The sequence below is a fragment of the Marmota flaviventris genome, chromosome 3 (genome assembly GCF_047511675.1).
Source record: "Marmota flaviventris isolate mMarFla1 chromosome 3, mMarFla1.hap1, whole genome shotgun sequence".
Lineage (NCBI taxonomy): Eukaryota > Metazoa > Chordata > Mammalia > Rodentia > Sciuridae > Marmota > Marmota flaviventris.
The window spans coordinates 124572730-124599193 of NC_092500.1; the positions used below are offsets into that span (position 1 = coordinate 124572730).

The window sequence follows — 26464 nt, forward strand, 5'->3', positions numbered from 1 at the left end:
ACTCCATCTTATTACTTACAAAATAATTGGGAATCCTGTGAAAGTGCCAGTGGCTACAAGTTTTTTGGTTTTGTTTTGTTTCCCTTTGGTATCAGGGATTGAATCAGGGGTGCTTAAACACTGAGCCATATCCCTAGCCTTTTTTATTTTTTATTTTGAGAAGGATCTTGCTAAGTTGCTGAGGCTGGCCGTGAATTGGGGATTCTTCTACTTCTCAATCTCCTGAGTTGCTGGTATTACAGGCAAGTGCCACCATGCCTAGCTACAAGTTTTCTTAAACTTCCACAGCCTGTTAATGTGTTAGGTTCTATTCATTCCCCTCTGTCTGCAATAGCTCCTTAATCTATTCTTCTGTGTTCTCATGGTAGAAACCCTTTGGATGGGCCTTTAACAGTCCGCCAGGACTTTAACACCAGACATGTCACACTGCAAACAACCCATTTCCATCTGGAAGTGATAGCCTGGTGAGAATTCTTCCACAAACCATAACCACACTTCTTCCCAACTATTGTAGTAGGTCCCAAATCGCTCTTTTCCTTGGATTCTCCTTCACTTCATTTCCCTATAGGCTATCTTACACAATATGTCCATGTGAGCCAAACCTGAGAACCTTCAGGGTTCTAAATAAATTGCCAACACTTTGCCCTGTATTCCTGCATCTTCTATCTTGCATTATAGTTATTGTTCTGTATTCCCCACTAAGTAGTAAAATACTTCACAACAAGATCTGACTGTTCATCCATTCAACAAATATTTATTGAGCACTTCTCCTGTGCCAGGCCCTATTTTAGATGTTAGTGAATATATAAGAGAACCAAAGCCTGCCCCCATGGAGCTTACATTCTATCTAGGAAGGAGACATCCAATAAACATAAAAATTAGGAAAAATAAATAAGCAGATTATATATGTGTTTTAATTACTTTAGAATTCACTCATGTACCTGCATATAAAAGTACTCAAGTATTTTTAAAATTTTTATTTGTTCATTCATTTAGTTGTGTATTACAAGGAACCAAACTCAGGGCCTTGTGAATGTTAAGTATGCCCTCTTCCCTTTCAAATTATTATTATTGTTTTTTGGGGGAGGGTATCAGGGATAGAGCCCAGGGGCACTTAACCACAGAGCCACATCCCACCCTTTAAAAAAATATTTTATTTAGAGACAGGGTCTCACTAAGTTGCTTAGGGCCTCACTAAGTTGCTGAGGCTGGCTTTGAACTTGTGATCCTCCTGCCTCAGCCTCCTAGCCACTGGAATTACAGGTGTGCACCACTGCACCTCGCCCCTTCATTTTATTTTTTTAAATTGTGTTCAGTTCAGTTTGTGTTAAAGTTCTCAGAGTTGGACTAAGAGATTTGGTGAGGCTTGTGCCTTCAGATCAGGACAGGCACAAACAGGTCTGGAATTCTGAAGGTGAAGCCAGATGGGGTGGATGCTAACAAACAAGCCTTAAGAGCAACTGGGTAAGGAGCTGGTCCTGGGCTCTAACCTCTACCCAGATGAAGGCTGGGACTTCAAGGCTATCTTGAGAAATCTGGGTCAGTTACCTGGTTTGGCCACCAGAGGTCATTTTACCCCTGTAAATCACCAACTGGAGAGCTCACATAAAGACACACAAAAGACTGACTCTGAACTCGAAACACAGATACAGGAAAACCCTAACACTGTCTCACACACACTCCCCCCCCCCCACACACACACACACATACAGAGAGAGGGAGAGAAAAATACAGTACTGAGACATAGGGATGGAAATGCATACTGGACACACATAGCAACAACTCTTACTGCCAAGGTCTAAAGATGTCAAGGTGCTAACTCTGCAGCCCTCCCAGCCCCCTACCTGGATCAAGACGGAAGGAAACCATTTAGTTTGCTAAGAACAGTCGGGCTATTCCTGTCCTCTCATCTCACTCTTACTTCCCTGTATACTGTTCTCTCCTGGCTATGGCACAGTTCCTTTCTAACCACTAGAGACGTCTCACCCTCTCCTCCGGAGTGTGTGTGTGTCTGATTCCACCCCTGACCCCCCAAGGCTGCTGCCTTTATAAGCCCAAGGTGGTATTCCATTTGGTGTACAAACTCCTGCCTGCCTCCAGGAAGCCCCAAGCCTTAAGCACTATTATTAGCAATTAATTTGTTGAGCACCACACTCCTTACAGTCATAAAAACAAAACAAAACAAACAAACAAAAAACTATTATATAATGCCCTGGGAAGATGGTAATGTGAACTCTAATACCTTAGTACAAGTATGGTTCTCAAAGTGTGATCCAGGGACCAGTTCTTTGAGGAAGTCCATGAAGTCAAAATTATCTTCATAATACTACTAAGATATTATTTATGTTTTTCACTCTCTTCACCAGTATACAATGTAGTTTTCCAGAGGCTTCAAGAAATGTGATGACGTTACCACTCTCATGGCTAATAGATTATGTGCTTGTGTATTTCTGTTTTAAAAACTTATTAGCTTTAATTCCCATTACAGTAAATATTAAAACAACAAAGAATAAGCAAAAGCTCTTGGGGTCCTCAATTTCTATGAGTGTAAAGGGATCTGAGACCAAGAAGTTTGAGAACCAATGCTTTAATACAAAGACTATTCTCCTTTCTTTTGACAAAGCAGGAAGACAGAGATGATATTAAGGACCTAGAAAGGAGGAGGCCCTAAAAACGATGGCAGGAGAAGCGATGACCTAGACAAGGGACAAAAACTAGGATTTTGGGGAGGGGGGCAGTGTGTATCACAATTTAATTCACAGTTTTGCCTGCCCCTACCATCCCATGTTGGGTGTCCTAGCTGAAACCATTAGAAATCAATAATAAGGAACCCAGTTCTCTCCATATCAAATAAACACTTGTACGCTTCCTGCTAAGTAGCAGGAGGCCAGGTGGAAGTGAGAATGGTGGTGTCCATGGCCCTGAGATCAGCACAGAACTCAACAGATGGCACCAACTTCTCAGTAGCTTGATCTACCAAGGTTTGGGGCTCTTCAGCTCTTGGCCCTGTGGTCCTGTGGCAAAATCCAGGGTATCCACTTTCCTTTCCATCTATCAGCTCTTAGCTGTGGTCAGGTTCATTGCATCACTTCCCACCGATTGGAGAAAGAGTCCTTTGCCTACTACCACCAACTTAAAGAAGCCATGGCTAGTAACAATCTTTCTTTCCTGTGACCTTGTTTCCACACTTTGTTCTCATCTGCATTCAAGAACTGGAGTTCCACTCTGAAATCCAAGCGCTCAGTGCACCTCCCTCATGGACATGGATCCAGAAGCCTATGAGAGAGGTACCAGACTGCACTATTGCGCGATATGCGTTCAGAGGGTGGAATCCTGGGGACACTCGGTGAAGGGCATTCTGGGTTTAGGTGGCTGGAGTAGCTCCTGACTGGTGGCATCCACTCCAGTGGTGTGGATGGCCTCTGAGGATCTTTCTGCACTCGCTCCTCTATCCCCATTGGTGGCCAAGGTCCGGGCCTGGAGTGGAGTACCCAGGCCACGCAGGGTGTTACGGAAACCCTCGGCGCTGAAGTAGTACACCAGCGGGTCCAGCACGCAGTTGGCGCCGGCCAGCAGCACCATTACCATCAACACCCCGCGCACTTGATCGCGGGCCTCCTGGCTGGCCACCACCAGGTTGCCCCGCAGCAGCCCATAGACAGCCAGAGTGGAGTTGTAGGGCACGAAGCACAGCAGGAAGATGACGAGGTTGGCCAGCAGAAGGCGCACGGTTTTCCGCCTCCGTTGGCTCTGCGTGGCGTCCGGCCGCGCTAGAGTCCAAAAGACCCGCCCAGATGAATAGAGGACGGCTGCCAGGGGCAACAGAAAGCCCAGGGCCTCGGCCAGCAGCACAAGGGGCAGCAGCCGGCCCTTCCATAGCTCATCACTGAAGCTTTCGAAGCACAGACGTACCTCGATGCCCCGGTAGCTGCAAGGCGAGGGCCTGTGCACGCGGGCGGCGGGCACAGCAAACACCAAGATGAGTGCCCACACACCCAGACAGAGCCGCCTCGCCACGCGGGACCGCCGCATATGACGTAGACGCAGGGGGTGCACGATGGCTGCATAGCGGTCCAAGTTGATGAGCATCAAGAAGATGCAGCTGCCATACATGTTCATCTGGAAGATAGCGCCCGACGTCTGACACAGGAGGTCGGGGAAGGGCCAGTAGTGCAGTGCGTAGTAGGAGATGCGCACGGGCAGTGAGAGGGTGAAAAGCAAGTCGCTGGCTGCCAGATTGCACATGTACACACTCACCACCGAGTGTACGCGCAGAACGCGCAAGAAGATCCAGAGGGCCAGCGCATTAAGGGGGAGCCCGGCCGCCAGCACCAAGCTGTAGACCACCATGTGCAGGCGATGGGTGGCCCTATAGTCAGGGCACGGAGGAATAGAGCTGTTGGTAGAAGAGGCGTTGGCAGAGCAGTTGGCCAACAGGGAGGAGTTGGTCAACATCGTGAAAAAGTGGGAGGGGGAGCTAGGCTGGATACATCATGAGACACATCAAGATCCAGGCATCCCTTTTACCTCCAGGGTGGCAGCCTGGAGGTTGTACAGGGACCTGGAGGCTGTGCAGAGACCGACCAAAAGCAAGGAGAAGCAGGTCATGGAAATATGTGCTATGGCTGCAGGGTCCGATGGCTGTAAAGGATTGGAAGCTTTTAGTCACAGCCTCATCAGCAATGGAGACCTGGAATGGAGAGGCAAATCAAAAATCAAAGTTATGCAGGGACAGGGCAGCAGACACAAATGTTTAGCTATTTAAACTGGCTGGCCTCATGACTTTTCTCAGCCTCATCTTGCACCTCTTTGCACCCAGTCCAAAATAGCATCTATACCAGGACTGTACTGTACAGTATTAAATGCCCTCTTTCTGGAGTCAGGGACTCCAGACTGTCTGGTTTGTTTTGTTGTTCTTTGGGTGGTGCTGGGGATTCAACCCAGGTAGGCAAGTACTCTACTTTGAGCTACATCCCTAGCCCCAGACTAAACGTTTAGGTTTAAATCATGGCTTTGCCACCTTGTGACCTCAGAAAAGTTAACCTCTCTAAACTTCATCTTATTTAACCTTGAATGGGGGTGGCATAGCATGTTAAAAGTGATCTTTACTAGACAGGTGTGGAGGCACAGGCCTGTAATCCCAGAGACTCCAGAGGCCAAGGCAGGACCATCAAAAGTTCAAGACCAGCCTTAGAAATTTAGCAAGGCCCTAAACAACTTAGCGAGACCCTGTCTCAAAATAAAAATAAAAAGGCCTGGGGATTTAGCCCAGTGGCAAATCAAACCTGGTTTCAATTCCCAGTATTTTTTTAAAAAAAAAGCTCATGAAGGCTTTAATTCATGAAGTTGTTTAGAGATTAAATAAAATCATGTACATAAAATGCTTAGGTTGCTGTTGTCTTAAAAGAACTCTCCCTACCTCAAATGCTTACTAAGTCTTTAAAAGATTCCAGGCATGTTCAGGGTAGTGAGCAAAACATAGGCCTTCCCCCCGCCCCCCACCTACTTTACATTCCACTGGAAGGAGGCAGATAACAAAGAAGTCCACTTAAATAGGTCCATCATGTGGGAGAAATAGTATGAAGCACCTCTCCAGGCCAGGTGCTAGGCTGGCTCCCCATTATCTAAAGTTCAGACTCCCAAGTCCTGTACAAAATCCCAGCCTCACTCATCACATCCACCCTTCTGATATTTGATGTCAGAGCAATATGGGTTCATCCTGATTGACTTCCCTAATGCTGTTTCTTCATCTGTAAAATGGAAATAAGAATGTATTGGTACCTTATAGGCCAATTGCCCAGCTGCTTTGGGCAGAGGCATGTTAAGAGTACCTTGGGGGACTGGGGATGTGGCTCAAGCGGTAGCGCGCTCACCTGGCATGAGTGTGGCCCGGGTTCGATCCTCAGCACCACATACAAACAAAGATGTTGTGTCCGCCGAGAACTGAAAAATAAATATTAAAAAATTCTCTCTCTCTCTCTTTAAAAAAAAAAAAAAAGTCTATTCACTTAAAAAAAAAAAAAGAGTACCTTGGGCTTTTTCTGGGTGTTCCCCCTTGAGGGTCTACCAAAAGAGCTTCCAAGAGGAAGTTAGCTCTGTGATAGGGAACACAGTGGTTTGATAGTGAAGACACATAAGGGACCCAGAGAGGGTGAAGGTAAGGAGTAGTACGGTTTCAGCTGCCATTAAAGAGCAGGCTGCAGCAACTTCAGTCCTCAGGCAAAGTTGGCTGATCAAGGACGCAGCCAAGAGGTAGACAAGCCAAAGAATAGGATGTGATCTGAGTGTCCCAACTTTCTCAACTCCCTAAGGCCAATTAGTTTTTTTTTGTTGTTGTTTGTTTGTTTGTTTGAGACAGAATCTCACTATGCTGTCCAGACTGGCCTCAAGTTGCTGGGCTCGAGTGATCCTCTTGCCTCAACCTCCTGAATAACTGGAACTACAGGGTACGGGAGGGAATATGCCAGTAGGCCCAGCTCTACGTACTGGGCAGTGGAACCCAGGGCCTCATGCCTAACAAGCAAGCACTCTATCTTCACCTCTGAGCTGAGAGATAGGGTCTCACTAAGTTGTTGGGGCTGGTCTTGAACTTGTGATCTTGGCTTAGGTTCCAGAGTAGCTAGGATTATAGGCATACATCATGGCACCTAGCTCCTCAGACCTTTTTAAAACTTTTTGTTTTGAGACAGGATCTTGGTAAATTATCCAGATTGGCCTTAAATTTACAATCCTGCCTCCGTTTCCCAAGTAGCTGGGATTATAGCATGCACCACCACACCCAGCTTCCAACATCATTGTTAAGTGTACTATTCCATGTCATGAAGTACATTTAAAATGATACATAATCCTCACCAATAATGATTACCAGAAATAGAATTTTTTTCATCATCTCAAACAACAACTCTATAGCCATTAAGCAATACTATTGGCCACATCTTAGGGAGAGAAGTTGTCTCAGACCTTGAGCAAGTATCCCAAGACATGAATGAAGCTGGTTCCATCCAAAAGAAGCAATTTAATTTTGCCTATTGCACTGAGGACGTGGCTCAGTGTGTATGTGGCTTAGCATGCTGAAGGTCCCCCTATAGTCCCTAGCACTACAAAATAGATAAACTTGCAGAAAATTAAATTGTAAACCTGAAAATACCAGATTATTTATTTATTCTCTCACCAATCATCACCACTAGTAGCTTGAGACTAGCGAGAGATGTTGAGGAACAGTTTAAGGAAATAAACATTTCTCCTGTAAAGTGCCAATTTGACAATGAGAATACAGTTAGCCCTCCATAACCACAGGTTTCACATCCATGGATTCAACCAATTGCAAGTAATCCCAGCTACTCAGGAGACTGAGGCAGGAGGATCACAAATTTGAAGCCAGACTCAGCACCTTAGCAAGACCCTGTCTTAAATAAAAAAAAAAAAAAAATTAAAAGGAGTGGGGGGTTCAGTGGTAAAGTATCCCTGAGTTCAAATCCCAAGCACCACAAAAAAATAAATTTTAAAAATTATACTAAATATATACAACCTTTTTCTTGTTGTTATCCCCCAAACAATATAGTGTAACTTGTTTACATAGCTTTTATATTGTATTAGGCATTATAAATAATCTAGAGATGATTTAAAGTATATAAGATAATATGTCTAGATTATTTGAAAATATTATACCATTTTACTTAAGGGCCTTGTGCATCCATAGGTTATGGTATCCAAGGGGGATTCCTGAAACCAATCTCTCAGGGATGCCAAGGGATGACTATAATACCAAATGGGACTTAAAATGCTGAAAAGCAAATAAAATCAGACTTGTTTCTGGGTAGACATCCCCACTTTCACCCATGTTCCTTTGTTTTCAGACCTCTGCCTTTGTATTGTTTCCTCTCATTCTCCAACTGGCAAATTGAGTCATTTCTCAGGACCCGGTGATCTGCCTCCCCCACAGGGAAGATGTTGTCCCTTCAGCCTTGTGCTTTCCAGGGTGGAGGGAGGCACAGGTCTAACAGCTATTCCCATGTGTATAGTAATTATTCTTTTTTTTTCTTTTTGAGAGAGAGAATTTTAATATTTATTTTTTAGTTTTTGGCGGATACAACATCTTTGTTTGTATGTGGTGCTGAGGATCGAACCCAGGCCACACGCATGCCAGGCGAGCGCGCTACCACTTGAGCCACATCCCCAGCCCTGTAATTAATTATTCTTAATCAGCCTCTCCCATTAGACTGTGAGCTCCTTGAGGGAGGGACTGTGGACTATGGCTTATTCATCTTTGTATCCCCAGCACCTACCTCAATAAATGTAGACTGAAAAATAATAGTAACCATATTCCAGGGTGTGTTTCATACTTAATTTCTAACCCTTCCAACCATCCTTCGAGGTAGGTGTTTGTCCTCATTTTTTTTTTTAAAGAGAGAGAGAGAATTTTTTTTAATATTTATTTTTTAGTTTTTCAGCGGGCACAACATCTTTGTTTGTATGTGGTGCTGAGGATCGAACCCCGGCCGCACACATGCCAGGTGAGCGCTCTACCACTTGAGCCACATCCCCAGCCCTGTCCTCATTTTTATAGGAAAGGAAACAGAAGCCCAAGAGCTGATCACCAAGGAATGAGTTGAGGATAAAACCCAGGACTGCCCAGTTCCAAAGTCCAAGATATACTGTGTTGCTTCCAACCAGAATGGATGATTCAATAAGTGGATAGATGCTGGGTAGAGCACCTAGTCTTCTATAGTTAACTATATGAAATCTGTGCTCAGGGGTAACTTATTTTACTTCATCATTTGTCCAATTGATATACATTTTAATAACCAAATTCCTACTGGCGTTGTGGTTCAGTGTGGAGTGCTTTAGCCTGTGCAAGGACCTGGGTTCAATCCCCTGTACTGAAAAAACAAAACACCACTTCCTTCTTATTTCCAACTTCAAACATTGGTAACAAACTCATCTTTCTTTACACAAACACGCATATGTGCCTCCTTATAATTTCCCATAAGTACTTAAATATTTGAGCTGGACATAGTGGTACATGCCTGTAGTTCCAACTACTCAGGTGGCTGAGAAGGATTGCTTAAGCTCAGGAGTTCCAAGCTAGCCTGGGCAACATTGTAGCTCCCCTTCTCAGAAAATTAAAAAAAAAAAAAAGTACTTAAACAGTTAAGCTGGGCACAGTGGCTCATGCCTGTAACCTCAGCAGCTGGGAGGATGAGGCAGAAGAATCCCAAGTCCAAAGCCAGCCTCAGCAAATTAGTGAGTCCTTAAGCAACTTAGCAAGACCCTGTCTCTAAATAAAATATGAAAAAGGGATGTGGATGTGGCTCAGTGAATTTAGTCCCTGTTAGCAAAAAAAGAAAAAAAAAAAAAAAAAAAGAGGGCTAGGGATGTGGCTCAAGCGGTAGCGCGCTCTGCCTGGCATGCGTGTGGCTTGGGTTTGATCCTCAGCACCACATACAAAAAAAAAGAAAAAGAGAGAGAGAAAGTACTCAAACACTTAATTTGCTGCTTTGATCCCCTCAGTTGTTTTATGCACATTGGTTCATGTTGATGGTAAGGCCCTGGGGTGGGGACCACACCCTGCAGATGTACACTTCAATCCTTGCACTTCGAAGACCTGAGTGACACTTATTGGCTGCCTGGCAGGAAATCTACTCCCCACTCAACATGTTAGCCCACTCATAATCCTGTTATAACATCTCTTGTGTCAAAATCCAATCACCGGCTGGGCATGGTGGCACACACCTGTAATATCAGCTACTTGGGTGGCTGAGGCAGGAGGATCACAAGTTCAAGGTCAACCTTAGCAATTTAGTGATACCCTGTCTCAATAAAAAATAAAAAGGACTGGGGGTGTAGTTCAATTAAGAGCACCCCTGTTTCAATCCATTGCACTGGAGGAAAAAAACAAAAACAAAACCCAGGCACCTAACCACTTCTTTTCACATTCCTATCTGGTTCCACATGTATAACCGACTTAGTATGAAACCATGTCTTTTAAAAGGACTGTTTGGAAACATCTCATATTAAGATTTCAATAATAGTTTATTCTATAATTCAATAAATCAATAAAGTTACACTTTATTGATTGATTGATTGATGCTGGGGATTGAACCAGGGCCTCTGAGTGATAGGCAAGGGCTCTACCACTGAACTATATCCACAGCCCATGCTTTATCATTCTTTTTTTTTTTTTGTAGATGGACACAATACCTTTATTTTGTTTATTTAGTTTTATGTGGTGCTGAGGATCGAACCCAGTGCCTTACACATGCCAGGCGAGTACTCTACCACTGAGCCACAACCCCAGCCCCCATGCTTTATCATTCTTAACCATTACTTGAGAACCATATAGTAGCTCCTTATAATTAGGAAACACACATTAGAAACTGAACAAATGAATTATTTTCCAAGAATCCCCAGTTGTTCTGTTTAAAAAGTTGCAAAGTTACATAGACCAAAGTGGATTCCTTGAGCTACTACTCAAAGGAAAGGTTAGGAATCCTATAGTAAAGGAAATCATGATGATTCTATTACCCTATTCCAAAGAAGAGAAGTCCCTAGTTTCTTTGTCAAAAAGCCACCACTTGCTGGGCATAATGGTGCATTCCTATAATCCCAGCAACTCAAGGAGGATCATGCAGGAGGATCACAAGTTCCAGTCTATGTAACTTAGTGAGATCCTGTCTCAGGTCTGGGAAAGTAGCTCAGTGGCAGGGTGCTTGCCAAGCATGCAGGAGGCCCTGGGTTCCATCCCCAGTACCGGGGAGCAGTGGAGCTGGGGAAGCTACCTCTTTCTATCATTCAGAAAGGTCAAACTGAGCATTGAAAGCTGCCAGGCCCCTGCTTTGGCGCAACCCTATTCCCCTGCTTCCCTGAGCCCGGAGGCTCCTATCTGTGTAGCTGTATGGGCACAGTGCCAGGCCAGATGGCAAAGATGGAAAAAACTGCCAAAAAGGAGGCAAACAGGAAATGGAAGATGGGATGTAGGCATGGGGGAGGGGCAGCACAGACCCTCTCCCCTAGTCCTGCCTTGAGGAAGAAGTCAGGTTGTTGGGGAAATGTAGGAATCAAAGAAACAGCAGCTGCCTCAGAGAGAAGGAACTCTGGGGTTTCATTTCACCAGGAAGGAGGAGGGACGTGGAGGCCTACATAAGTCCAGTAACACGGACACAAACTGATGTGGAAATATAGGCACACCATTATACACATGTCTGTTCACAGACATGGAGATGCTTTACATTCATACAGTAAGAGAGGTGCTTGATGCTGGGATTGTAGCTCAGTGGTAGAGCACTTGCCTAGCATGTGTGAAGCACTGGGTTTGATTCTCAGGACCACATATAAATAAATGAATAAAATAAAGGTCCATCAACGTCTAAATTTTTTTTTATATATATAAATTAAAGAAAAAAGAGATGTGCATACAGATCCCCAGTAACATACAAATCAATGTTTACACACACCAGGTAATATACAAGCATGTACACAGATGATGGGCCACAGCCGGAAGAGGAGACATAGCCCCTGCCTTAGGGATTATATCCTATTACACAGACAAGACTATACAATCAGGCACTTTCACAAGCATGTTTCCATGCAGACACCAACAAACAAATCTCAACTGCAAGGCAGCAAGGTACAAAGAATCCACCATATACACGGAGGCTATGGGAACTGTTCTTCTCACCACCATCCCACCCCACCATTACCACTCACACACCAGAGCATGTGCCGCCACCTGCTGCTCACGGCATCTGTCCTTCAGCTTCCTTTCTGCACCTTCAGGGTCCAGGTTTATTACCTCCTCAGGGCCTCTGGGATCTGTCCCATTGCCCTCTGAGCTGGGCTGGGTGCTGCTCTTGGCTGAGATAAGCCAGAAGGGCAGGGCTATTTTCTGCCACAGGCAGGAAGTAAGAATGAGGGAGTAAGAGTGAGCAGGAGGCTAGATCATGATCATTCCCTCACTGTTCTCCACACCCCTGCCCTCAGTAGCCATGTTATTTGGCAACTGGCCAATAATGCAGAGGGGAGCTAAAGACAAAGGACTAGGTGATTTAGGACGATGATAGGGACAGGAAGGGGAACAGAAATACCTCTTCAATGTCCAACTTCTGTGTGGCACCATCTCTGTGCTGTTCCCCCTGGCCCTCCCGCGCATGCACCAAATGCCTTGTTCTCTCTTTGCCTTCTGTTTTTATTCATATCCTTCTGCCTTCTCCCCAGGTCAAAAGTTTGAAAAGGACTCTCCTTGTCCCTTAAGATCAGCTCTGGGATAGCTCCAACCTCTTTAAACACCCAACCGGTGTTTCATACAGACACAGGAAATACCCCTTTGGTAAAAGTTCTAACCTGCTAGTTAAATTAGCTAGACCCACTTCCTTGCTTCTGTGTTCAGGCAGTGTTGGGGGCGGGTGCACACTTTCCTCTCAGACAGGGTTAATTATAAACATCCCTTCGCATTAGTATATTCAGTCTCTGCAAACAGATCCAGCTGGTCTGAGCCTTCAGAAGCTTCACCCAGTCTTACATCTTTGTGAAAATCTTGGTCCCGTGACTTCTTTGGGAGTACAAACAAATCCTGTTTATCAGTTTATCTTGGGTCTCAGGTGTAGTAGGAATGAGATGGGAAGGCCTGGGATATGGAGATAGTCTGAGCTCCAAGATGAGTGAGGAGGCTCCTTTCTGCCTCAGAGATCACAATCTTGCCTAAAAGTGGGGTCTCTTGGGCTCAGGCTGGAGTGGTGTTGTCTTATCACTGTCTTCCCTCCTCCCCATTTCCTCAGCCAAACTTCCTATTCCAGTCTCTTCTACCACACCCCATCCCACAATAGCCTTTCTCCTTCAGCCTTTCCAACATCATCCTTAGCCATGTCTTCTCCCTTCCTGGGTGCCAGCCTTGGCAACTTAGAGAGAACTTAAGCAACTTAGAGACACTAATCTCTCCAAACATTCTCCTGGGAAAAGGCAGAAAGCAAAGGCAGCCCAAAGTTCAATTAGTTTCCCTGATATGTGGATGACACCACACCACCTGCACATCTCCCTCCACCCTGCTTTCAAGAGTGGAAGATAATAAATCCCAGCCAAAAAGTCACTGCAACAGGTTCAGCCCCTGATGACCTGTGCCCCATGTGCATCTTATTCTTACTTTAGGCCTGGCAGGTCCTCTTCTAGACAATCTCCTGAAGGTTTTCAGCCTCCCTCACCTTGCTCTTGCTGTTAGTGTGTACCATTGGCTTCAGCCCCCCTTTCCCTGACACCAGTGCTGGGGACCCAGGGCCTCACACATGCTAAGTAAGTGCTCACCACACCCACAGCCCCTTCAACTCTCACCCTTTTAGCTATCTTTTTTTTTTTACTTTTTCCCCTTCATTTTCTTTTTTTTTAAACCAGAATATCACATTTATTTCAGAAGTAACAGCAATGTTAAAATTGACAAGTTAAATTTTTTTACATAATACTTTTATTTGTTCATTTTTTTTAATGTGATGCTGAGGATTGAACCCAATGCCTCACCTGTGCTAGGCAAGTGCTCTGCCACTGAGCCACAACCCTAGCCCTAAGTTCAATTTTTAACTATACCAACTTTTTTCTCTTTTTTAATACTCCTGGGCATTAAATGTCTCTGGGATAAAGATTGAGGTTAGCAGAGTGGGGAGAGCTGATGACATCAGGCAGCACAGATGGAGCTGGGATCTTCTGTCTCTGGGTGGCTGGGGAGATGAGCAAGCATGCTCTCTCTCACACACACACACACACACACACACATACATAAATACAGAATTAAGTTTCCACTTCCCCTCAATCACTACCTCCATCTCCTGGGAAAAAGAGTTTTGCAGCCGGGTGCAGTGGCACACACCTGTGATTCCAGCGGCTTGGGAGGCTGAGTCTAGAGGATCACGAGAGTTCAAAGCCAGCAACTTAGAGACACCCTGTTTCAAATTTTTTAAAAATGGCTGGGGAGGGCTGAGGTTGTGGCTCAATGGTAGAGCGCTTGCCCAGCACACGTGAGGCACTGGTTTGATCCTCAGCACCACATAAAAAATAAAATAAAAGTATTGTGTCCATCTACAACTAAAAACAATATTTAAAAAAAAGGGCTGAGGATGTGGCTCAGTGGTAAAGCACTTCTGAATTCAATACCTGGTACAAAAAAAAAAGTTTTGGAAATAACAAAATAACAATCTGATATGATCCCCTTCTTGTTATAGAGACTTCCATAAACATCGGTTACAGATAGGCAACAGCCCTCATTGGTCCCAGAAACACACAGTCCCTCCACCTGGGCTTAATATCTGAAATTTCCTTCCTTTCATGCCACATTGTCAGCACCTTGGGGACATTAGAGACCATCTAGCCCAATCCCTTTATATAGATGAGCCCAGGGGCTGGGGATGTGGCTCAAGTGGTAGTGCCTGGCCTGGCATGCGTGGGTGTGGCCCGGGTTCGATCCTCAGTACCACATACAAACAAAGATGTTGTGTCTGCCGAAAACTAAAAAATAAATATTAAAAAAAATTACCTCTCTCAAAAAAATAAATAAGAGAAGGCTTTCTTAAAAAAAAAAAAAAGATGAGCCCTTTGGGTGGAGGCCATTCTTCCTTGAGAGTGCATTAAAATATGCCTTTGGGGGATGAGGCTAGGGCTTAGTGGTAGAAAGCTTGCCTAGCATCCTTGGAGCCTTAGGTTCCATACCCAGCACCGCAAAAAATAAAAAATATATGTAAAATACACCTTGGTTACCTGAGAAGGATAGCAATAAATAAAAACACATCTGCGCCAGTGAACCCATTAGCAGAGTTTAATCAGATTAGCTCATTGTCGTATATTAGAAGGCCTGGAAAATATTGGAAGCATTTCCAGAGGCCCCCTCCCTTTGGAAGCTCAAGTTAAGCATGAGAGGGGGGACCTCCAGGGTGAAGGGGAGGACCCTTGGGATGCCCTGGGGTGGAAGCTTGGGATCCCTTGGGATCCCCTTCAGAGGGGCACTCCTGGGTGTGTCAGACATGTTGGCTGCTTCATCCAGCAGCTCTGAGAAGATCTGTTGGCTAAGGCAGCCCCTTTGGGCTTTTTACTGTATTCAAAAAGGTTTTCCAGGGCCCAAGTCCCACCCTCATCTACATCCCCACCTATGTCTCCCATTTCCACAAGAGGGGTCCTGCCCCTTGTCCCACCCTGGGCAGTTCAACCCCACCTGTCACACCCCCATACCTGTGCTCCCTTTGTCGCTCTGTGGCTGCCCCAGGCTGGCTTCCGCTGCCTGTTCTGTGCTGGGTTGGGCTGGTAGGACCTGCTCCTGGGCGGGTGGTGACACACCCACCCCAGCAGTTCTCAGCACATCCCTCCCAGCTCTTTGCACTCACCCAACCCCACAGGGCCAAGGAGAAAGAGAAGAGGAAGCATTGACCTCAGAGGCCTTCATGGACTAGAGAAGAAACCCCCCACTCCAGCAGCTAATGACACTTAATCCAGCCCTAATTTACCACCTACCTCCCCCACCCATCCCTCACACACTCAAGCAGCTTCCGGGAACTCTTACTGGCACACCCACCACTGATACCCGATGACTAACCCACTGCTGCTCACTGTTCTCACTCATACCCTCCCCTGTGTGTCTCTTCCTCTCTTAGGTCGGCCAGGTGGTTTACCCCATGCAATTCTGCTTGTACCTTCCCCTGCCCAGGGTTCTCTCTGCATACCAGTGTTCTGCAAGGCCCTCTGTCTCTTCCTCTCTCCCTTCCAGTACACACCCAGCTCCTCCAACAATGCCAGGCTGGATGCTTCCTCTTTACTCAGGTCTATTTCCCCAGGCTTGGAGTTTCAGAAGGGCAGAAAGCTCAGATGACATACCCTCGCCTCTGTATCCTGCAGCTGAGCACAGCCCCTCAGAAAACATAAGCATAAGTTTTCAAATGGCAAGTAGTACTCATTTGTGGTCAAATGAGTTTGGAAAACATTAGGTTAAAATTTCTTTATTATGAAGCTTTGTAGGACCTTTAACATTCTATTCTGTTGAATGATAGGTCATATAGGGCGGGGTGAAGGGTACACGAAGGTTCATAATACTGTTTTTTTGTTTTGTTTTTCTTGGAACTGGGAACTGAACCCAGCAGTGCTCTCCACTGATCCACATCCCCAGCTCTTTTCTCTCCCTCCCTCCCTCCCTCCCTCCCTCCCTTCCTTTCTGACAGCTTCTTGTTAAGTTGCCCAGGCTGGCCTCCTGCCTCAGCCTCCCCAGTAGGAATTACAGGCGTGTGCCATCATACCCAGCACATTATACTATTTTTGTGCATTTTTGAAATTTTCCATAATAAGTTTTTTAGAAATTCTGTTAATGGGCTGGGGATGAGCTCAGTGGTAGAACACTTGAGGAGCATGTGCAAGGCCCTGGGTTTGATCCCCAGCACTGCAAGAAAAAAAAAAATACTGTTGACTACTGTGAGCCTATAGTAGAGGAAGAAACTCAACATGTGTTTCTCCTCTCTTGAAAAAGTGTAAGCTATGCCCTACTTGTCCAGAGCTGATCCCCGTGGACATGATCTCAGGCTCTGACCCTTATCCTTTAGAGGGACAATCCTACACTCACTTCTAAGATCACAGGACCCAGAGCTTCAGAAATGAAGAGACACATGCCCTCATAGTACACATAATCCCTAAGACCCTGGCCATAGCCTTCTTCAATCCAATTCCCTGACTGCTTAGGTCTTCTGCTTCTCTGACAGATGGCTGCTTCCCTGAGTACCATTCCCATGAGGTTCTCTCATCTGCAGCTGGATCCATAAAATTGGGAGGTTAGAGGTTGATTCCCAAGGGCAAGGTGGCAGTGCTGAGGATGAAGATCAAACCAAAAAAGGGCACACAGGCTGAAAATAAACACTTTATATAAAGACATTCTCCTAAGGCAGATGGAACTCCCATTGTGGACCTCTCTGGGACTGCTACCCCAACCCAAGGAGAGTGTTACTAGGGACTAGGTAAGAGACCCAAGAGAGGCAGCCTGAAAGCAAACTGACAGATAAAGAAAGTGGACCTGTCAGGCTGGAGTGGGGCCAGAATGGATCCCAGCTCATCCAACTTGGCCTAGAGTCAAGGTGCTGAACTCCTGGCTCCATCGAAGCACAAGGTCCTCACTTTTGGTCAGGGATAAAACAGTGTAAGTTTCATTCTGCAGACATCTTGTGCGGGATACCTACATGGGGATTGTGCATATATAATCTGTGACACAGAGCCAGGTGCCAGGAATGTGCAGGTGAGGAGGTGTCAGAAGCATCACAAGAAACAGAGGTGGGCAGTAAAAGAGAAGAGGAAACTAAAAAAATAATTTTTTTTCTGTATGATGGAGAAAATACCAAGTGGCTCAAACCCCTTCTTTTGGAAATCAGGAATCTGAAGCACAGAGGGGCACTTGACTTATCCTAGGCTACCTAGTAAGTAAGGAAGCCAGATTAAAACTCAACATCCAATTTCTAGCCTAGGTGTGATGTCCTCAGTGTCCTCCCCTCATCTGCACCATCTTCCTCTTGAACCCTTGTGCCTGGGAGGAGGGACTTGCTTAATCCAGGACCAGAGGCCTGGAGGAAGCACCCTGAAGAGGTCCCTGACCTATAGATGCAAGTAGAGAACTGGCTCCCCATAGCCCAACTTCTGGAAGAGGGGAACTCAGAATACACATACATGGTATGGGTGACTGAAGGGCTGGCAGGAGGAGGTGGGGGCAGGTTGGGGTGCTCACCTTCCGATTCTGGTTTCTCATCAGACATTGCTGGCTTTTGAAGGAACAGTAGTTTGGATACTGGACATAGTCTGTGTCACAAACCTAAGCCAGGAGCAAGAGAGGGGAATATAAGAAGCCTAACAGAACATCAAACTCCAGGGGATACTGGCAATGGCAGAACCAGGGGCAGGGGTGTGGCTTTTGACAACCAGACCTTGCATACCTGGGATGCATCTCATTGTGCTTTCTGAGGAATAAGCCTCTGGTTCCTCTGCCCTTTCCCTCTCACCCTCAGTCACAGATTGCTAAACAGCATTCAGGAGCTTGGAGAAACAGAATTGGCTGCCCTACTGGTCAGCTTGCTGGGAAACTGACTGAGGAATAGGATTGGACAGGTGGGTGGTTCAGGGTCAAGAATATGGGCTAGGGATGTAGGTCAGTGGTAGACTACTTACTTAGTGTTTATGAGGCCCTGTGTTCCACCCCCAGCAACAACAGCAAGAAGTTGTTCAGAACATGGGAAAGGGGACCCAAATAGTGGTCAAAATATCAGGGATCCTTCTGGTGATGGTGATGAGTGAGGAGGATGGTAGAAGAAACTGTTGTGTGACAGTGGGTCAATAACTTTCCTCTTTGGAACTTGCCTCCCATCTATAAATCCAGGGAGCAACTGAGATGATTTCTGAGACTCCTTCCAGGTCTAGAGGTTCAGGGACAAAAGCTAGGCACTGTCCTGAAGCTCAGCACCAGCCTTTTCTCCCCACCACCCACCACCCCCAGTTGCTGTGGATGAAATCCAGAGCCTTGTGCATGCCAGGCAAGCATTCCACCACTGAGTTATACTCCTAACCCCTACCAGCCCTTTCCTAAGATGGTCCTACTTTTCCTTGTCTGGGTTTTTCCTGTCAAACCACAGGAGGGAGTCTCAGCAACTACTGACAATCCTGCTAAGAAGTAACTTTGGAGAGAGGGGAGCCAAATTGCTGTCACTAAGCAGGGAATGCACTGGAAGTGTCAGGGAAGGAGTCTGGCAGGCTAAGGCAGGGATCACAGGGCCAGGCAGTATCCTCCATGTCACCTAGTCTTTTATCATAGAGATGAGTATAACTTTGACTGGATCCCCTATTTCTGTCTCTTGCCTCCCAGTCCTGTGCTTTCTCATCTGGCTGGGTTCCTACTGCTTTGACAAAAACAATCTTAATCTTTTGGGGAGGTGTGCTATGGTCTGTTGGAATCAGGTAGGAGGTTCTGTGAGGAACTCAAGCCCCCTTCCACATCCTAGAGCACATACTTACAAGGAACTAGGGAAAAGGGAGGAGTGGGCTAAGCTTTGGGGTAAGGGTCTGACCTTGGTGGGGAAATCCCCATCATGGAAGCTAAGGAACTCAGTCTGGAGCCAGCTGGAGACTCGGACATCTTCACAGCCCTTTGTGGCAAGCCGGGCACACCAGAAGTCCATGCGGAGCCCACCATACAATTCCAGCCCATAAAAGCGGCCTGCTTCTGGGGACCCTACCTGTGGCACAGGAGACAGGCAAGAGGTGCACATCCCTTGCCCTCCTACAGGCCTCCCCACTACAACTTGCCTGGCCAGGTACCTGGGTGCCGACAGACACGCCCTGGGCTGTGAGCAAGGGGCTGAGGAAGGGTGTCTTGTGGGAAGTGTCACATTCTTGCCGCCACAGGTTGTTCTCTGAGTAGCACTGCTCCAGCTTCAGGGAGCAGAAGGCACAGAGGGGACAGATAGATGTATGTCGCCGCCCAAGACTGTCACAGACCTGAGGCAGGAGTATGAGTGAAAAGCTGAAGCTGGGACTTGGTGGCTTGCCTTTTCCCCAACCTCAGCCCTCCAGAGCGGCCCACAGAATGTTTTTGCTTTAAGGCTCTTCTGATAGCTTCTCTGGATTTTCTCCCCATTTTCCTCCCCAAGGACCTTGCCTCAGCTATTTCTTCACCCTTTTCCTGGACGTGGATGTGGATGGTTTCTATTCTTGGGTAATTTTCATCTATGTGCAGGTGATACTCCACAAATTTTTTTGTGCTAATAGGGATTGAACCCAGGGGTGCTCTACCACTGAGCTACCGTTCCCAGCTCTTTTTGAGAGGCTCTCACTAATTTGCTGAGGATGGCCTCAAACTTGTGATCTTCCTGCCTCAGCCTCCTGAGTCACTGGGATTACAGGTGTGTTCCACTGGGCCTGACTGATACCCAAATGTTTATCACCAGCTCTAATCTTTTCCCTGAACTCAAAATTTTCATTGTCAAGTACATTGGAGAACCGCCAATTGCCCCTAATTTATCTTATCTGAGAAGAACCCATAACCATCTTCCATTCTCTGCTAATGATAATGCTAATATTTGCAGAGAGGTGACAGTGTTTTGGTACTATCTATATAGTCTCATTTGTCTTCTGAAGAACCCTGTAACAACAACAGAAGTACCAATACTATTTCTCATTCACTGATAAGAAACTGAGGCTTTCTTTATAAGTAATTGTTAGATTCAGTACATTGTTCAAAGCCACATGTCTAACAAAAGATGAAGTTGGGACATGGATCTAGGTCCTTCTAACTCTATAACCTATGCTCTACAAAACACCTAGGTTTGAAACCTTCAGGTTTTTGGAAGATCTTCTCAAAGTGGAGTTACCCATCTCCTAGCTGGACTCTATCCTGATTGAGCTTCCTCATCACTACAGAGGGATCTTGCTAAGCAGTATCTTCAGTCAATTCCATCATCCTCCTTTCTCACCAGTGGGTACAGCTTGTAAAGGTGTATGGAATTTCTTATATCACCTGCTTACTCTTTACAGAAGCACATAAGGGCAGCATCAAGTCCCTGACCCAAAATCTGCATTAAATTCCCTCTGCCTACAAAATTAAATACAAATGCTAAGACTGCCATTTAACACTTTTAACATGTGTCTTCCTTTGCTCTGCTGCAAGTAAAATGCACTCTGCTGCACTCTTATCCAACTCCTTCAGAGAGTTTCTTTCATGACTCTGAACTTTCCAATCCCCTTGCAATCCCACCAGGCTGCTACTGGGTAATAAAGCCAGGGGAATTCCATCACTAAGCTATATCCCTAGTCTTTTTTATTTTTTGAGACAGGGTCTCACCAAGTTGCCAAGGCTGGCCTTGAACTTGCAATCCTCCTCCTCAGCCTCTGAAGTAGCTGGGATTACAGGTGTGCACCACTGTGCTTGGCTTCCCCCTGAATTTCTGACAAGTTTTTAAAAACCTCTAACTCCTTGCACCCTCCTTCTATAGGACGAATCTCCTTCCTGGGTTCTCAGCCTCTTAAAAGAAGAAACTGTATGCTCATTCTGAGTCTGGAGATTTCTAGTTGCCTCAGAGCCTTTACTCATACTATACCATCTACCAGGAACCTTCCCTGGAGCTCCTTCTTTGCCTGGTTAACTTCTCTTATACCCAAGTCTCAGGGGAACAGATGTTAATCAGATTAACATCTGTTCCTCTGAAAAAGCACTCTCTAATCCTTCCAAACATGGAGAATCTGTCCCTCCATCCCATCTGTTCTCTGCACTTTGTTCTTATGCCTATTACTGATGTCTAGCCTGCCTGTTTCCTCATCTCTCTTTCCTACTAGATTCTAAGAAGACAAAGCATTGGATCTACTGCACCTCAATTACCTAATAGAGAGTTGGTGCCCAGTCAGTATTTGTTAAACAAATGGATGAATGCATGAATGCTAAGTTGTATTATTTGAAAACAGTAGTGCCAGGTGTGGTGGTACATGCCTGTAATACCAGCTACTCCAAAGGCTGAGGTAGGAGGATGGCAAGTTCAAGGCCAGCCTTGGCAATTAGGCTCAAAATAAAAATAAATAAATAAATAAAGGGCAGGGGAGTAGCTCAGTGTCAAAGCCCCTACTTCAAGTTCAGTCTCCAGTATTAAAGAAAAAAAGATGGCTCAATCTAGGAGCTGAGTGCAATTGCATGCACATATAGTCAGATACTCAGGAGGCTGAGGTGGGAGGATCACTTGAGCTCAGGAGTTTCAGACTAGCCTGAACAATTTCATCTTGAAAGAAAGGAAAACCTAAAGTATATTTCCTGGGAACAAACTTGCTGCATTTGAGTTTTTTGTTTGTGTTTTTTTGTGCTGGTAATTAAACCCAGGGCTTTGTGTATGCAAGGCAAGCACTCTATCAACTGAGCTATATCCCCAGGCCTAGACTTGCTGTATTTGGAAAATATTTTGAGACTATAATCCTTTTACAGATTCCCTGGAATAGATTCTATGAACCTTTTGGAAAGGAGAGCTGCATCAGCTAGGTGCAACTAGGTACTGAAAATGGTGAACAGGATGAAGAGATGACTCAGAGCCTAACAAGTTAGTGGGCTGGAGGATGAATTCCATCTAGGACCAAAGCCTTCCTCCTTGAAGATGGACTGACATGCTTCCAAAGGAGGAAGTCCCACTTGGATAGAATCTCCACTACTATGCCTCATGTTTTCCTTGCTCATTCCTCTCTCCCATGGCCTCATGTAGTGCCAGACCCAAGGATGCCTAGTGGCACATATCCATTAAACAGCATGGTAGGCATACCGTCTTCCCGAAACCAAGGATCTCCTCCTCTAGGTACTTCCAGGCCTTGGCTGTGGGGGTCATGATGCAGGTATTCTCCACAATTGAATAGCACAATATCAGCAAGGACTCTGTGTGGGGTAGTTGCAGGAGGCTGCAAGAAGACAGTACTGACTGGTGGGGATGAGCTGGAAGGCTGGAGCAGAAAGACATATCTACTCTCTTGCCCTCCCCTGAGCATCTTTTTTTTTTTTTGTACTAGGGATTGAACCCACAGGCTTTCTATCACTGAGCTACATCCCTAGCCCTTTTTATTTTTTTGAGACAGGATTTCACTGGCCATCCTCCTGTCTCAACCTCCCGAGTTGCTGGGATTACAGGCATGAACCACATGCCCGGCACAGTTGTCCTTTATCATATACCTTCAGCATGCTTATCATGGGGCCTTTAGTATGGGGTCTGAGATGCCTCGGGTCAATTGCCTCCTTTTACAAATGAGAAACTGAGGTTCAGAATGGAGGAATAACTTTCTCACTGTTAGAATGCTATTAGGGTCAGAGACAAGACTCAAACCCAAGCCTGGTAGCTCCGGATTCAGGGCTCATTGTCCCACATCATGTAGAGAATGAGCACCTAGGTCAGGGATTAAGCCAAGGATAGGCATAGCAGTTGCTAGTTGTGCCTGAAGCGCAAGTAGGTCTGAGTGGGTTTGCAGGTCGGAAAAGTGAGCTTCTTGTTTCCAAAGAAAGCAGCAGGGATGTCAGGGCCCATGAGGGAGTCACAACTTCCTGTACCTGCCAGGGTTTTGACTTCTGCTCCCGTAGACATCCTCATCATATATTTCATTCATTTCATCTATTTCTTGTGCTGATTGAGTGACCTCTTGGGTGTTCTCCATGACAGGAGCAGGTTCTGCTTCTCGGACTCGGGGAGTAAAGGAGGAAGGGTTGGAAGACAAAGATTCAGACAGAAACTTAGCCTCTGCATTAGCCTGCAAACTAGACACTGTCTCAAGTCCCTCTTCTGTCCCCTGCTCCTCTTCCTGCTTTCCCTCCTCCTCTTGTTCCTCCTCTTGCTCTTCTTGCTCCTGCTCTTCCTCCTGCTTTTGTTCTTGCATTTGCTCTTTTTTGTGTTGCTCCAGTCTGTGTTCCTGCTTGTGATCAGGCATTTGCTCTTGGCCTCCCAGGGACAAGGAGGATTGGAGCAGCTCCTCCACGTTGTTGTTCAGCCGCTCAGGCCAGGGCTGGAAGGCCTGCCGTTCTGTGGCTACCACAGGGTTTGGGAGGAACCAAAAAAGAGAAGAGAAAGAGACAGGCTTTTGGCACCTAAGTGTATGTTCACACATAAACACAAGGACAGTAAATGTAGACTAAAATTACATTTACCTACATAGTTAAGTATAAAAAACAAAAAACGAATATGAATATCAAAATGAAATATATTTCCATGGCAAATGTTGTGTTGGTGGTATGTGTCATACCTCTCATACCTCTCTTCTTCCCTACCTCCCACCTCAAATGCACCTTTTTTCTCTCTCCCTAGGGAACAAAAAATATTCCAAGTAGCTAAAAACTAATGCTTTCTACTGGCGCTGGGAATTGAACACAGAGCCTCATGCGTGCTAAGCACATGCTCTACCACTGAGTTACACCCCCAGTCCTAATCCTTTCTAAAATGAAGATGTTAGATTATAAAAGGTCCAGAGAAGTTCCAATGCTGGAAACTAGGAAAAATGGATTCAGGGTAGGATTGTAAATAATGGCAGAAGATATTCTTGGGCAGAAGAGCCATATCTGTATTCATAAATTCCTATTCTCCCTGTTCAACATTCTTCCCCTTCCCTATTACCAGTGACCTACATCCTGGCTCTGGAAGTTGTGATAGGGTCTCACCTGTGATATGAGATAAAAATGGGGAGGTCATGGTGGTGGGTGCGACTTCTGCTGCAACCTCTACCTCCTTGTAAGTATTAGGTGAGAGAATGGATACTGGCTGGGAACACCGAACTCTCTGCAGGGAGAGAAGGAAAATGGGAAAGCCTTTCCCAAGGGCAGACTTCTGTTCTAGTGAATTGTTCAGTCCCTTTCCCATGATGGCTCATCCCTCATAGATCCTGGGAAAGGATGAAGGAACATGATCTTTGCTGGAACCCTCTAGTCCTGAGAAAGGGTCTCTCTGGAAGATAGTCTTTTTGTCTGGGTCATACTCCTGCCTCACTCTTCTGCTGTTGATTAGAATAAAATCACTGACCTATTAGAAGAAATGGAAGGGCTTGTCTCTGCCTCTTCCCATCCCTCTTCCCTACTTTTCTTGAAGTAACAGGGTTTTTAGACAGTATGAATGTCCAGGTGAGACTATTCATATATAATCTGAGCAAATGACTGGCAAAATGGCAGAGAGGAAGGATCTAAGGAGGATAGGATGTGTTGGAACCCTTCCTCAACTCCCCATTTCCACTCCCTTGGCCCTGGAGTTATCATATCCAACCTTTCTCCTGGGCCTCACCTTGGCATAGTAGACATGGTTGGAGCAGCGATACTGAGTAAACTGGCAGAACGACTCAAACCAGGAGGCATAAGGAAGGTCGGAGCAGACCGCGCCTGAGAAGGGGCAGGAGTGGAGAAGGTGAACACACAGAGGGAAGGCCCTCTGGGGAAGGCCTGGGTAGAGTACAGTATGAGACTCTGGGTTAGAGGCTGGCCATACCCTCCCTCTTTCTCACATGAGCACAGGACTTCTGCCCTGGGCTTAGGTGAATTCTGGGTGTCTTGGTTTCCCCTATCTCACGTGAGCACAGGACTTCTGTCCTGGGTTTGGGTGAATTCTGGGTGCCTTGGTTTCCCCTCACCATCCGGCACCAAGCCGTGGTTTTCATATTGATCCAGCTGGACCAGAGTGGGGTTTCGGCAGCCATGGGTCGCACGAAGACGGCAGGTAGTCTCTGCCTTCCAGGTTGGGGTCAGCAGAGCAAAGAAGCGTTCATATTCGCTGGGGGAGAGAGGACTGCCTGGAGTAGAGGCTGAAGTTGACTCCTGGGCTGGGGCAGGTGCCAGAGGCAGGAGCAGCACTGAGGAGTAGGGTAACATCGTTGGACACACGGCAACCCCAAACCCGCTCCAGACCCAGGCAAAATTAGGAACTGGGATGTTCCTGCGGGTGGTCCCCACGGAGAAGGTTAAGGAAATTCTAGAGACAGGGGGGAGATCGGGAAGGATGTCAGAAGCAAGGGAGCGGACTCAAATCACCATGATAAAGCATCTCAGAAATCATAAAAAAAATGACTCTCAGGCAGTAGAGGGCGAGGGCTGAGCTCAGGGAGGACCACGCTATTAGAACAGGTGGGAACCTCTCACCCTTCAGGAGAGAGAGAAGGAGGCCATCAGACAGTTTCGTCATGGCCCCGGAAGATCCGACCGTGTTTCCTGGCCTCTAACCGGCCAAGCCACAGACAGCGGTGGTGGCGCGGGCTGGCGCGCAAGAGTGCAGGTGAGGCCCTACGTCACAAAGGCGGGGCCGCCGCGGGGGCCCAGGGGCGGTGCCAAGAACCCAAATGGCCAAGTGGCTGGAGGGCATCGCTCAGGTCAGGGCAAATCCAGCAGAACAGCGAAGGCCACCATTCATGTTCTATCTTCGATGAGGCCTGTTGTTCTTGATTACCTCATTTAATCTCCACAGTAATCCCAGAAGGTGGATCTATTATGATCCTTATTTTACATGCAGGGAAATCAGGGTTTAGAGAAGCAATTTGTCCAGATGGTGGAGAGACCTAGATGTGAGCATAGGCAGGGTTCTGTGGCTGGCAATGATGGAATGTCCAAAACAAAGGGTAGGAGACAGAGGATGCCTCCAGGTAAGATATAGGTCAAAAGGGAAAATAAGAGAAGGGTTCACAGGAGGGAGTGCTCGGGTATAAAGATGTCTATGAAGCTCTAGGAAATGGATGCCAAGAGGGACATGAGCAACACAATCCATTAAGGTATGGGAGGAAAATATCTGTCTGCTCAATGTTTAAAATAAGAAATCAAGCTAATATTTACTATAGTAGTACACAAGTATAACACAAATACATCATTTATTGGAAATTAAGTAAAAAGATGTCTTATGGAGAAAAGATGCACAATTTACAAAGTTCTGAGTCACACCCTCCAGCCAGTGTTGCCTTCCCCAGGTTGAGAAGCTGTAGATGCTGGTGCACAATATTATTTAGG

The 26464-nt window shown here is 46.1% G+C and overlaps 2 protein-coding genes across 8 annotated transcripts; both read right to left on the minus strand.

The window, feature by feature from the left end:
* Positions 1–728: 728 nt before the first annotated feature.
* Lpar5 (lysophosphatidic acid receptor 5) lies at positions 729–16094 on the minus strand. Of its 6 annotated transcripts, XM_071610352.1 has the most exons (4): positions 12084–16094; positions 11711–11884; positions 5874–5943; positions 729–4690 (listed from the first exon to the last, which is right to left on the minus strand). In XM_071610352.1, exon 4 carries the CDS (start codon positions 4453–4455, stop codon positions 3319–3321), a length of 1137 nt encoding a protein of 378 aa, XP_071466453.1. In that variant the 5' UTR covers positions 4456–4690; positions 5874–5943; positions 11711–11884; positions 12084–16094; the 3' UTR covers positions 729–3318. The 6 variants fall into 6 exon arrangements, with proteins under 6 accessions (XP_071466453.1, XP_071466454.1, XP_071466452.1 ...); XM_071610353.1 differs by lacking the exon at positions 11711–11884 and having other exon boundaries at positions 15202–16094; XM_071610351.1 differs by lacking the exon at positions 11711–11884.
* Positions 16095–16184: 90 nt separating this feature from the next.
* Positions 16185–26261, minus strand: Acrbp (acrosin binding protein). 2 transcript variants are annotated; one of them, XM_027951114.2, is made up of 10 exons: positions 25105–26261; positions 24762–24856; positions 24149–24266; positions 23051–23522; positions 22278–22410; positions 19303–19482; positions 19053–19220; positions 17723–17806; positions 17021–17179; positions 16185–16396 (listed from the first exon to the last, which is right to left on the minus strand). In XM_027951114.2, the coding sequence occupies exons 1-9, from the start codon at positions 25340–25342 to the stop codon at positions 17057–17059; spliced, it is 1611 nt and encodes a 536-aa protein (XP_027806915.2). In that variant the 5' UTR covers positions 25343–26261; the 3' UTR covers positions 16185–16396; positions 17021–17056. The 2 variants fall into 2 exon arrangements, with proteins under 2 accessions (XP_027806915.2, XP_027806914.2); XM_027951113.2 differs by lacking the exon at positions 16185–16396 and having other exon boundaries at positions 16850–17179.
* Between the last annotated feature and the right edge of the window lie 203 nt (positions 26262–26464).